This window comes from Cetorhinus maximus, unplaced genomic scaffold, assembly GCF_964194155.1.
Source record: "Cetorhinus maximus unplaced genomic scaffold, sCetMax3.hap1.1 HAP1_SCAFFOLD_154, whole genome shotgun sequence".
NCBI classification, from domain to species: domain Eukaryota; kingdom Metazoa; phylum Chordata; class Chondrichthyes; order Lamniformes; family Cetorhinidae; genus Cetorhinus; species Cetorhinus maximus.
Genome location: NW_027596144.1, coordinates 543,659 through 556,765, shown reverse-complemented (window position 1 = coordinate 556,765; position 13,107 = coordinate 543,659). Strand labels below are relative to the sequence as shown.

The window sequence follows — 13,107 nt, the reverse complement described above, 5'->3', positions numbered from 1 at the left end:
CTCCCCTCCCCCTCCCTAGCCCAGCAGGCACTGAGGCCAACTATGCTATCCCCAGCTTTTGCCCCGACTAAGATCAGATATATCTCAGCACAGACTAGGAATAGAATCTAGGATTTTCCAGTCTGAATGGTTTTGTTCCACACCAAATGAAGCATTTACCTACTGAACCATCAAGTATATTAGCCAAATTTATCACTTCCACCCTTCATGCCGACAGTAGCCTTCAAATGAAGCAATTACATTATGATACCAGCAAGATCCCCAAAGCCAAGAGGCTTTAAGCTGTAATTCTGTCATCCTGCAATCCAGCTGAGGAGTCACATCACTGGAATTGCAGATATAGTTCTCTGTCATGTTATTTGTTAACACAGTATCAATGCTGGAATTGAGGAATTATCTTATCAGAAATATCTCAGTACCTCTCCTGATGCTTCAGTTGACAAAGGCAGTGCAAAATTGAGCTATGGATTAAGGAATTGGGTAGGTTTGATTCCCAGTCTGTACTGAGTAGCTGAACTCAGCCAAGGGTGCTACCAAGGTTCAGTGGGTATCACTCTTGCCTCTGAGTCAGAGGGCTGTGGACTCAAATTACCATCATCTAGGCCGACACTTCAAGTGCAGTACCAAGGGAATGCTGCATTGTCAGAAGTGCCATCTTTCACAAGAGCTATTAAACTGAGGCCTCTTGTGCCCTCTGAGTTAGGGTGTAAAAAATCTAAAGGTACTATTTTGAATAAAACGAAGGAGTTCTTCCTGGTGTCTTAGCCAACATTTATCCCTGAACCAACACCTAAAGACAGATTACCTGGTCCTTATCACATTACGTTTGTAAGAGCTTGCCATGCACAGATTGGCTGATTTATTTCTTACTTTGCACTGTAAAAGTATTTCATGGACTGTAAAGCACCTTGGGGCATCTTGAACTTGTGAAAGAGACTATGTAAATGCAAGTCTTTTTTCTTTCATACAATTAGTCCCAGTAGTGCTGTGTTTGCTGGGGCAAATCACTCCTGATCACTCAGTGATCCTAGTGTGTGTAGACATCAGGTGGGGACAGGATCGGGCTCCGATATAATGCTATCAAGTAGCCCCAGGTTCACCAAGGAAAGAATGCCAATGGCATTACCTCATGCCTCTGTTTCTCTTTACAAACCCACCAACATATGCACAATACAGAACTCTGTCATGTCAAAAATGTGAAGCTTCAAATTAACAAACTGTTTTGCTTTAATGAATCATTGCTGTATGTCAGAGCGGCAGGCGTTTTCTCAGTGCCCATCATTCCTATGTGCCAAGTTTTCAGTATCACTCCGGTCATCTTGTGAGCTGCCAAGGTGCCACAGGCTTGTTTGTGCCTGTAGAATCATAACAGAATCCAAGTTAGCTCCTTCACAAAAGGAGTCAGGGAGGCTGGAATAAGAGACTTCCAGAAAATGATGCAGAACTACATAAGAAATGCTGGGCATAAACCAAGAGCAGTGATAATAGCGCAGGAGTTGCCAGACTCCATGTCTGGCAAACAATGAGAGGTAGGGGAGGCTGAGAACATAGAAATCTGCTCATTTCCACATGACATCTCCCACTCTGCTCTTGGGTATCTCCCTCAGTCAGCTCTTCTTTTCCCTCCATAGTCCATTTTCATTCTCCTGCATTGACTTTCTTTCCAATCACTCAGCTGAATACCAGTGGTGCACTGGCAGAACCATTGTCCAATATGCGTGATAGAAAATGAGGGTCACATTAATCATACGAGTCAAGTAAATGATGGGCAGGAAAATATATAAATGTTTAAACTCCCACTTTTTTGGAGCTGAGGGAAATGCTGTCAGCACTGAAATGCTATGTACAATTTAACTCCACTGGTACTAAATGCTGCACTAAATATTAGATTGCAAAAATGATTAAAGAGGGAAATATTCTTCCTCTTCTCATTTGAAGGTGCCCAGTGTGCAACTGATTATTTCAGTGGTTTCCTCAATGTCCCCACAAGCAGGTCTAGTGAGACAGACCACAAACCATTGGCTTCCATTCCTAGCCCTACACGCCACCTCCCAAGTCTCCCAGGGGCCCATCCTTGGACCCCCTTCTCTTCCTCATCTATCAGTTTCCCCTTGGCAATGTCGTCCACTTAAACGCCAATGACTCCCAGTTCTACCTCTACCTCTCCACCACTTCTCTTGATCCCTTCACTGCCTTTGAACGTGTGTGACACCCAGTCTTGGATAAACCGCTGCTTCCAACAGTCAATTTTGGGCATCATCACAAACTGTGTATGTGCACTTTAAACATCAATCCCTCCCTGGCTACAGCCTTAGGCTAGGGTTACCAACTCTGGCTGGACATATTCCAGGAGATGTTGGCAGAAGTGACATCATGGGAAACTGGTGGAAGTGATGTCATGACGCTGTGACATTCCTGTGCTGTATATTTTATATAGTTCAATGTAATACATGTGAGATTGGCAGCTACAAAGATACAGTGGAAAGCAGCTACATGGCTGTGCTCCATCAAGCTTCTCCGTCAAGCTGGTCACCTGGTCTCGAGTCACATCGGCTGTTTCTGTTTGATTGTGAACACTGATTAAGTGTGACACTGAATGAGAGGGAATGAACCTGCCTTCACTAAATTCCAATACTGAGTCTGAACAATTCCTTCCTCTACCAGCTCCTCACGGGGAATGGAAATCCGCAGTGCACCGCAGTCCACCTGGTCACTACCAATTCAATCCGACACTAATTAATAACACTAATTAATTACTATACCAGCACCCAGCCAGTCTCATCCGAGCCTTAATCATAATCAGTGCCCTTTCAACCAGCATTCAGCCCGAGTGGGCATCGCCTCAACCGATCGGAGCACTCATTACGTGGTCTGTAGGCTGTTAGGATATTTCCGCCAGCGGCCTCCGCCAATGTCGAGTCGGGCTTTTCTATGGGTTCCTGGCGTAAGGGAGGTCAGCTGGTACCTGAACGTGGGCCGTGATTGGCTGACAGCCAGTCCCTGATGCAGGGAAGATCAGCTGGTACCCAAGCACGAGCTGTGATTGGATAGCAGTTGGTCCTAGCTGCCGTTACCAGGAGCTGATGTGCTCCTGGAATGTTTTGTTTGGCCACCGGGAGATTGAGGCCGATTCCAGGGGACTCCCGGCCATTCTGGGAGGGTTGGCAGCCCTACCTTAGGCCTTTGACACTGTGGAGTTCAACCCTTTACCCTGTGTCCTATTTTTGATGAAAGGATTAATTTGTTTGGATTGGTTTCCTCTATGTTCTATTTTATATTAATCATTCACAAGCCAGTTTTAATGGTTTGACAATTTTGTTAACTTAGCACAAGGAAGGAAGTTCCACTCCAAACCAGTAGAAATCATTCTAGCAAGGGTTACGTGCAGAGTATTGCTCCCCAATCCCTCTAGGCTGTTCCAATAGAATAATTTCACCTACCTTAAACTGGTTCTGTGGCACGTTATTGTTATTACTTCCCGACATGAGTCTCACACAGCCTTTAAAGACCCTGAAGTAACTTCACTGGAGAGGCTTAGGCCAGTGGCTTGGAACCCAATATAAAAGCTGCTTAATTTCCAACCTCATCTCCTACAATGAAGTATTCCATTTTTCACACATCCTTATTGTTTCTCTGAATGGGACTGCCAATTTAATAGAAACGTGCACTGAAAATTGCCCTGTTCTTTGCTGCAGAAACTTGCTTGGCTTATCTTGTGCAGGACCTTTATAGTGGTTGAGAGAGAAAGACTGAAATCAGCACAGAAGATGCTGGAGGGAAGAAAAGTGAAGAAACAGCTGATAGAGAGTAAAAAGACAGCAAGAGAGGTCATCCCATTACTCTGGGTCAGATTCTAACTGAGACCCCAGTCTGTTTAACTGCACAACTAATATTCTGCATACACTTAATAGAATTTCGAAAAAGGATAGTGTAGAACAACCAACAATTCTAATTATTTGTAAAATGGCCTTTTTAAGTTTATGAAATGACAGTCTTGGGTGCATATAGAGAACTCCTCCCTGCAAAAAAGGCTAGCCAGTCTCTTGTGGTGTTGTGAAGGAAGATGAAGATTCTGCAGATGAAGCTGTAGTACCTCCACTGCAGGGAGGGTGTAATTGCAGCATGAAAAGTTTACAAAGGCATTTTTCAATATTGAATGTGGACATTGGAATTTGTAACAGAATAAAATGGACAGGCATTGATTTTTAATGATGCACCTAGATGCACAATAATAGGTAACATTTACAGTGTTAAGAAAGAGCCTGTTCTATTAAACTATATGTTTAATTAAGAAATAACCCACTTTATCACACACTCACCAGAGCAAGCTTACTGGGTAAAATGCAGCACGCATCTGTGATACTGAGGCATATACCGCGTTTGATCCCAGGCTTGTGCTGAGTTAGTTGATCCTGGATGGTGGGGCAGAGGGGCGTCATTATCATCCTCAATGGACTAGGGCTGGTAGAGAGGAGACTGCCGGTCACTGTCAAGTTATCTCCGTGGGAAAGTGACTGTGCTCATCTCAGGTGAAGGCCAAATTTAATCACAGTCAAATAGCTCACCAATACAGGTAGTAGCTTTCTGTGCTCAACTACAAAGAATGGTCACTTGGGTTGGAACTGACACTCTGGAAAGGAGTCAGAGCCTACAGGAGAGAAACTCTAGGTAAAGGTAGACAATACAAATAAGAAATAAGAAAATACAAACTTGTAACTTGTACACCCCCTCCTAAAAATTAGTGACAGATTCAGCCAATTCACTTTTGATAAACATTTTGCATTAATAAATGAAATTAACAATTAACAATGCCAAGGGCAACTGAGAGCATGTCTCATGCATCGGACCCAGTGACCTATTAGCCAGTGAAAATAGCCTCCAGATTGAAACAAACACTTAGCTTCTGTGCAGTCCAAGCCTTATAAATAAATGAAACAAAGAGGCTATGAGGGAATGTTCTACTGTTGCTGTGAGGAACAGACTCCAGCATTTTGTCCTCCATTGCCACTGGGGCTACCACCACCATCACTCCAGGTGAATGTCTCCTGCTCAGTTTTTGCTACATAGTTTTTCAGTTACTCTGAGGAGTTAATTGTGTGTATGTTTGCGGTTTTTTTTAATCTTATAAGAAATAAAAATCCGAACAGATGGGAAAGGATTAGGTGATTGACTCTGAGTGTCAGACAGCATGGAAGTGAGCTGTTTGCTAACACAAACAGATTTATCTCCCCTGTTCTTCTGGCACGATCAATGGTTTCCACTGCGTTTGGCATTCTAACTTAAGTCAGTGAGTTCCATGGTGATTGTGATGCTCAGGAACCAGAAATGCACTGCCACTGCTACCCACAGGGTATTACACACAGTTCTATTCTTCATTCTTTCAACAAAGCTGGTTGATTTCAATTGCTCTGTTAATTCCTCTTTGCCGTGAGGAGAACAGGGGAAGAACAGTGAACATACACAAGGCCTTTAACCAAATAAAAGCAGGGAGTTAAACCCACGTGACTCCAGAGAAGAGAAGGCTGAGGAGTGACCTCATAGAGGCCTTTAACATTATGAAGTGGTCGATAGCGTAGACGTAGAGAAAATGTTTTCACTTGTGGGTAAACCAAAACTAAGGATCATCTTTGTATTTACTGGTGACCATCTTATATTGGAGAATTCGGGCAAGTGGTAAGAAATTAGAATTCGTTACCATTTGAAGTAGTTGAGGTGAATGGGATGATGTATTTAATGGAAAGCACATGAAGGAGCAAGACTTATCGCGAGGATAATCAAAGAGGGTTCGTTTCAAGAAACCCCACAGATTCCTATTCCTTTCTCCATTATGTGCTTATCAACTTTCCATTAAATACGTCTATCCCACATGCCTCAACTACTCCATGTGATAGAGTGGGATGAAATAGGGTGGGTGAAAGCTCAAGTGGAACACAAACATCGGCCTAGACCAGTTAGGCTGAATGTCCTGTTTCTGTGCTGTGTACACTATGTTATCAAAATCCCTGTTCCCGTGAGTCACCTCTAGAGTGGGATTGGAAGCATGCCTTGAAAATGAACTGTCAGATCGTCCAATCAGCAAGGACTTACTGTACGCCACAAGGATAATCAAAAAGGGTTCATTTCAAGAAACGCTGTGAATTTAAAAATCAGCTGTGGCATACAGTACCTAGTGAGCAGCAGGGCCCGAAAGACTAAGAAGGTCCCCCCAGGTTCAGTGTCTGGTCTGTGCTAAGCTAACTGATCCCAGCCCAGTGGGTGATGGTGAATTACAATTGGCTCCAGGGCCTCTGGATTAAGGAGCTAGGAAGGTGAATATCATCCAGGGTCTTTCTGCTGATCACTACCCAGTCACCCATCCCCACCACCACTAGGAAGTGTGTATGTATGTATATATATATATGTAGTGAATGGTGACAGGATCAAACTTGATCATTGTGCCCTCCACCTATGACCAACTAACCTGTCAGCATTCATTTTCTTGATTCATAAATGAATCACTTGGGTGAGGAATGGGAGCGTGGAAAGGTACTAATTTAACATAACTGACAATGAGTGAGTGCTTCCAGGAGAGGTGGTGGGGATGTTAGAGGACATGTCAATGCTTCTCTATCATCTACAAAGCTCAAGTGTGGAATACAATGGAACACTCACCATTCACCAGGCTGTGTGCAGTCACTCAACAACAACAACAACATGCATTTATACAGTGCCTTTAATACAGCAAAAACAGCCTATGGCACTTACAAGAGCGTTATTAATAAAGACATTTTTACACTGAGCCACGGAAGGAAATATCAGGACAGATGACCAAAATCTTGATCAAAGAAGTAGTTTTAAGGAACATCTGAAAGGAGAGAGGGGCAGGGAGGTTTAAAGAGGGAATTCCAGGGCTTAGGGTCAAGGCAGCTGAAAGCATGGTTGCCAATGGTGGAACAATTCAAAATGGGGGTGCAGAAGAGGCCAAAATTTGAGGAGTGCAGAAATCTTAGAGAGTTGTAGGGGTGGAGGAGGTTACAGAGATAGGGAGGGGCTAGGCCATGGAGGAATTTATAAACAAGGATGAGGATTTTAAAATTCAGACACTGTCAAATGAGGAGCAAGTAAGTCAAAACTCAAGAAGTTCAAAACTATCCAAGACAAAGTAGTCTGCTTGATTGGCACCCCCACCTCTAATATACACCCCTTCCACAACTGGCCAGTGTATACTATCTAAAGGATGCACTGCAGTAACTTAGCGAGTCTACTGCAACAGTATCTCCAACTCCTTTGGCCTCTACCACCAGGACGAATAAGAGCAGCAACATCAAGGGAACACACCCAGCTCCAAGTCACACGCCATCTGACTTGAGCATATACTGTTCCTCCTTCATCATCACCAGGTCAAAATCCGGAAATCCCCCTACCTAACCATTGTGGGAGTACCAGTGGCACATGGACGGCGGCAGTTCAAGAAGGTCCGCCAGTCCTTCTTAGAGCAACTAGCGGTGGGCAATAAATTCTCGCCGTGCCAGCAACACTCTCATCTCAAGAACAAAAAATAAAGGAAGTAAAAGCTCAAATTATTGTCAATAAATAAAACATCTGTTCCAGTGTCACATTTCATTGTTCATTAATTTGTTGTGTCATTATGGTTCTGGGCTCAGCTGTCACAGCCAACTATTGTGAAATGTTCAGCAGAGGAAACTTGGTAAGCAAAACGAGATGACAGTTAATGTAAAATAGTATGCCTAACTATAATGGGACACTGGGTAACCTTGATTTTTATTCCTTAGTGATGAGGTTAAGAGATGATCTGATAATTGAGAGATTAAAAATAATTAACAGGATAGAAGGTGAATGACTCTTCTTGGCTCTTAATTTGGAAACCTAGAATAAGGGGGACAAAATCTTATCATTTGAACTGAACCAGTTAAAAACAAATCCAGAAAAGAAACCTAAAGATTGAGACAATGTCGAACACACTGCCTCAAAAAACACTTGATACAGAAATCAGTTGACATGCTTAAAAAGGAGATAGATATTTATTTATTTGGAAAGTAAATTTACCACTTCTTAGCACTGTGATCCTCTCCATCCCTAAAATCCATTAAACTCTCTGCGCTCCTCTAATTCTGGCCTCTTGCACATTCCCCATTCTAATTATCCCACCATTGGCAACAAGCCCTACCATCCCACCATTGGCAATAAACAAGAGCCCTAAGATCTAGAATTTACTCCCTAAACCTCATCACCTCTACCTTTCCCACCTCCTTTAAGTCATTCCTTAAAACCTATTGCCTTGACCAAGCTATTGGTCACCTGTCCCAATATCTCCTTTTGTGGCTTGGTGTCAAATTCCGACTGATTACACTCTGATGAGACACATTGGGATGTTTTTATTTCATTAAAAGCTCAATGTAAAAGCAAGTTATTGTTGTAACGGTTTTAAATGGTATGGTGGGGAGTAAGGTTTGTGGCTAATAAAATGTAAGATCAAGCTTGATAGACCACATGGCCTGGTCTTGCTTGTATTTGTGTTCCTAATAACAGGAATATCAATGGTCAGTGTGAATGTACCAATTGACTCTTCATATTTTTGCAGGGTACCAGTTGTCTCCAGCAGTGGAGGATTCCGTTCTTGCTCTGGCCAATCAAAGAGCAGCAAGTGGTTATGCAGTGTTCTGGAATATTGCACTCGCTTTGCCTCCAGCCTTCTATCGCCCTTTCATGATTCTTGACGAACTGGAAAAGGTAAAAGTTTCAAAACTGACGCACTCCTCAACTCGTCATTCAGGATCAAAGCAAAATACTGTGGATGCTGGAAATCTGAAATAAAAATAGAAGGTGCTGCGAATGCTCAGCAGGTCTGGCAGCATTTGTAGAGAGAGAAAACCCCAGTCGGGCATCAAATAGCGTGCGATGATGTCGGGCAAGGATCCCTATGTCACCGCGCACTCACACGATATTTCAGTCAGCAGGCACACGCGCACGAGAGTCGGCAGCACGCCCGCTGACAATTAAAAGGCCTATTAAGGTCATTAATTTATTAATGAAGAGAGATTTTTCGCTGCCCTTCCAACATTACGGTTGGCAAGCGGGCGAATCGACCAGGCGGCTTTTGCGTTTTTGAGGAAACCTCATCCACGGGTGGGATGAGGTTTCCAACGTTAATTTTAAAAAAGGTTTTGACATAATTTTCATTATGTATTTGTTCATGTGAGTGAATCCTGTGTGGTGATTTTTTTTTTAGAATTTCCAAATCTTGATTTTTGATTTTAAATTCTTCAGCTCCCTGAGACAGCTCTCTGCCTTCGGGGAGCTTTCATTGTGTGCTCTCCCGCGCCTGCGCAGACTCCTCCTGCCCCCGACCCCGGCAGCGCTGAGCTTTTCAGCATGCATTTCACATTGGCTGGCGATCGCGGGTGGCGGGCAGACTGTTTCCCTGCCACTCCCAGGCCCGCCCACCGCACCTACCTGATGACCCGAAAGTCCTGCCCCATGTTTTGAATTGAATATAACTTCATCAGAACTGGGGAAGAGTTCCGAAGAAGAGTCATATTCAACTCAAAATATTAACTGTTTCTCTCTTCATACAAGGTGTCTTTTAAAATGCACACAACGATCCAACCCGTTCAAACCTGACCCATGACGCTGTTTGATGAAGCTGTCTCACTTGGAGAGGAAACATAGAATAATGAGCTGGTGCCATAGGGGCCACTCTTCCATGGTAGTATTTGAGCAGGTGGAGGGAGTTTCATACACACACGCACTCAAACACAATTCCAAAATGATTCCCTACTCCTCTAACCAAAACCATCCTCGACCTGTAGAGCTGATGGGATTTTTCAGCCTACCAACATTTGTATATAGCTTCAGAGCAGCTCTTGGCCAACATACCAAAGTAGAGCAGATGGAGAGCTCCCTCCCTGTTAATCTTAACTGAATTTTAAAGGATTAATATTTATTCAATTTTGTATTTTCAAATTTCCTTTTGAGATCCACTCTGCAGATTCCACCACACACCCAGACTGCTGACCTTCCCCAGCAGAGCCCTTTAGCACTCCATTGCCGCAAACCTCACTCCCTGATCCCTTCCTCCTTTGGGAAAACGTCTCCATAGAGCATCCAACTCACAATGGGGCATTCCCAGGAGCAGGCAGAGTTTTCTGCACCAATTGGTTAATATACCAGAAAAGCAGACAGTTAGCAAATCATGTGTTTCTGGTGATTACTGAGGCTAGCTACTCATCTTGGTATTGAAATTTCTCACTGGAACCTTTAGATGGAATTGCTCAGTGCAGCAATGAAAGAAAGGGTTGAAAGACTTACATTTATATAGCCCCTTTCATGACCTAAGGTGATTTACAGCCAATGAAATACTCTTTGAAGTGCAGTCACTGTTGTATTGTAAGGAAATGCAGCAGTCAGTTTGTGCACAGCAAGCTCCCATAAACAGCAATGTGATAATGATCAGCTAATCTGCTTTATTCTCATTGATGTTGTTGGTGTAACGTAAATATTGGTCAGGTCACAAGGGAGAACTCCCCTGCTCTTCTTCAAAATAGTACCATGGGATCTTTTATGTCTACCTGAGAGGGAACACAAGCCTTTAGTCAGATGTCTCATACAAAAGATGGCACCTTCGACAGTGCAGTGCTCCCTCAGTACTGCACTGCAGTATCAGGCTAGATTTTTGTGCATAAGTCTCTGGAGTAGGACCCCACAATCTCCAGACTGAAAGGCTGGAGTGCTACTCACTAAGGCATGGATGAGTTCACCCTGGCAGAACCCAAACATCTCAATTTGTGACACTCATAATGTGCCAGATCAAAACATTAGAAGGTTAAGCTGAAAGGCTGAGATGAGGCAGCTGGAATGCGAGGAGACTTGTGTAGGGTACAGCTAACAGCACAGACTAGTTGGGCCAAATGGCCTGTTTCTGTGCTGTATATGCTGTGTAATGTAATTTTTTCAGGGTGCTAGGGTGTAACTCCTGTGGGATGGTATAGGATGGGAAGGTGAGAGACTGAGGACTGCAGCATTTGCATTGAGAATTTTGTCATCAGCAAAAATGTACATACCACAGCATGACACAGATTGGCTCACGTGAACATACCAAAAAAGAAGCAGACTGGCTGGTCCATCAAGGCTGTCTCAGCCCAACATTGGACCGTTTCGACACATCATTAGGCTTACTCCACCCACCCACCCACCCTGGCAAGCAATTTCCTGGGATAGATAAGAAATACCCTTAGGATAAGGCTCTAGGAATTTCATTTCCAATCCTTTTTAAGCAAGCCGCAGGAGATTATGGTGACTGGTACCACTATCCCTGTACTCCACCTACCCTTTATAACCTGTCTTCCACTCACAGTAGTTTATTCAACTCTATTTTGAAGACTTGGCAGCAAATCGACTTTCACTAATCACGTGTGCCAGAGGTTGATTACCCTCTGGGAAAAGAAGAACCCGTTGGCATCCAACCAACCTTTAGGCTTTCAGAACCAAAACTGATGCCTCCTCCCCGAGCCCCACCAGCTGCTCTCCCAGTCTCCCCAAGAAATCTATCCTGGTGGACATGATTGAAACCCTTCACACATATGCACAGGGAAAGATACAGAAACTGTCGTGTACACTTCACAAAATCCCAACATAGAAACAGAGAGGAAAGCAGTTCATAGCATTCATCTGCCTTTTCAATAATTCCCAAGGTTTTCTGCCAACACTAAACAGAAGCCCATCTCGTCTTAAAATAAGAGTGCGAAAAGCTTACAGATTTTAGCCTGAATGTGTCAGGAGGGTCTGGCTAGCCTTTTGGCAGATGGCTGCAGCTTGTACAGAGGCATTCAAGGGCATGGGAGTTTCACAGCCAGATAGGAGTAGCAGCGGAGTAATTGTGGATTTCTCCGGTGTTTGACGGTGAGGAGGGTGAATTCTGTCACTTCAGTTTATCATGGTGCAGGAGAGTAGATGGGAAATAATAAGTGGGAAGGCAAGTGGTGAGGATGACACAAAGACTGCAGAGGGATATAGGCAGGTTAAGTGAGTGGGCAAAATCTTGGCAGATGGAATATACTGTGGGAAAATGTGAGGTTATGCACTTTGGCAGGAAGAATAGAGGAGCTGAATGTTATTTAAATGGAGAAAGACTGCAGAAAGCTGCAGCGCAGAGGAATTAGGGGGTCCTTGTGCATGAATCACAAAAAGTTAGCGTACAAGTTCAGCAGGTAATAGGGAAGACAAATGGAATGTTGGCCTTTATTTCAAAGAGAATGGGGTATAAAAATAAGGAAGTCTTGCTAAAACTATACAAGGCATTAGTTAGACCATATCTAGAATAATGTGAACAGTTTTGGTCCCCTTTCTAAGGAAAGATACTCTGGCATTGGAGGCAGTCCAGAGAAGGTTCACTAGGTTGATCCCGGGTATGGAGGGATTTTCTTATGAGGAGAGGTTGAGTAGTTTGGGCCTGTATTCATTGGAGTTTAGAAGAATGAGAAGAGACTTTATTGAAACATATAAGCTTCTTAGGGGGCTTGACAGGGTAGATGCCAAGAGGTTGTTTCCCTTGTGGGAGAGTCTAGGACCAAAGGGCATAATCCCAGAGTAAAGGGTCGCCCATTTAAGACAGAGATGAGGAGGAATTTCTTCTCTCAGATGGTAGTGAATCTGAGGAATTCTTTACAGCAGAGGGCTGTAGAGGCTGCGTCGTTAAGTATATTCAAGGCTGAGGTAGACAGATTTTTAATCAGTAAGGGAATCAAGGATTATGGGGAAAAGGTAGGAAAGTGGAATTGAGGATTATCAGATCAGCCATGATCTCAATGAATGGCAAAGCAGACTTGATGGGCCGAATGGCTCACTTCTGCTCCTATGTTACGGTTTTATGGGTAGCTGGTGGTTTGGCAGGAGTTAAGGATTGATGCAGGACCTCGTGAGTAGAGTGAGGCCACAGAAAGTGGGGAGGGGGTGAGTGGTGATCTGCACATTTAGTGCTGTTACAGCTCCCACCACAGCCCATATATCACTCATTTAAAAATAAAAACAGGAAATGCTGGAAAAACTCAGCAGGTCTGGCAGCATCTGTGGAGCGAGAAACAGAGTTAATGTTTCAAGTCTGTATGACTC

At 43.7% G+C, this 13,107-nt stretch overlaps 1 protein-coding gene across 5 annotated transcripts in view; it reads left to right on the top strand.

Moving 5' to 3' along the window:
- Positions 1–13,107, top strand: part of LOC144672935 (MORN repeat-containing protein 1-like) — a 194,490-nt gene that overhangs the window by 149,463 nt on the left and 31,920 nt on the right. For all 5 annotated transcript variants that reach the window (XR_013574212.1, XM_078534942.1, XM_078534941.1 and 2 more), the window contains one exon: positions 8,582–8,730. Coding sequence is in view for 4 of the 5 variants with exons in the window: in XM_078534942.1 (XP_078391068.1) it covers positions 8,582–8,730 (149 nt within the window). In the remaining variant the exon portion in view is untranslated. The remainder of the gene's footprint in view (positions 1–8,581; positions 8,731–13,107) is intronic.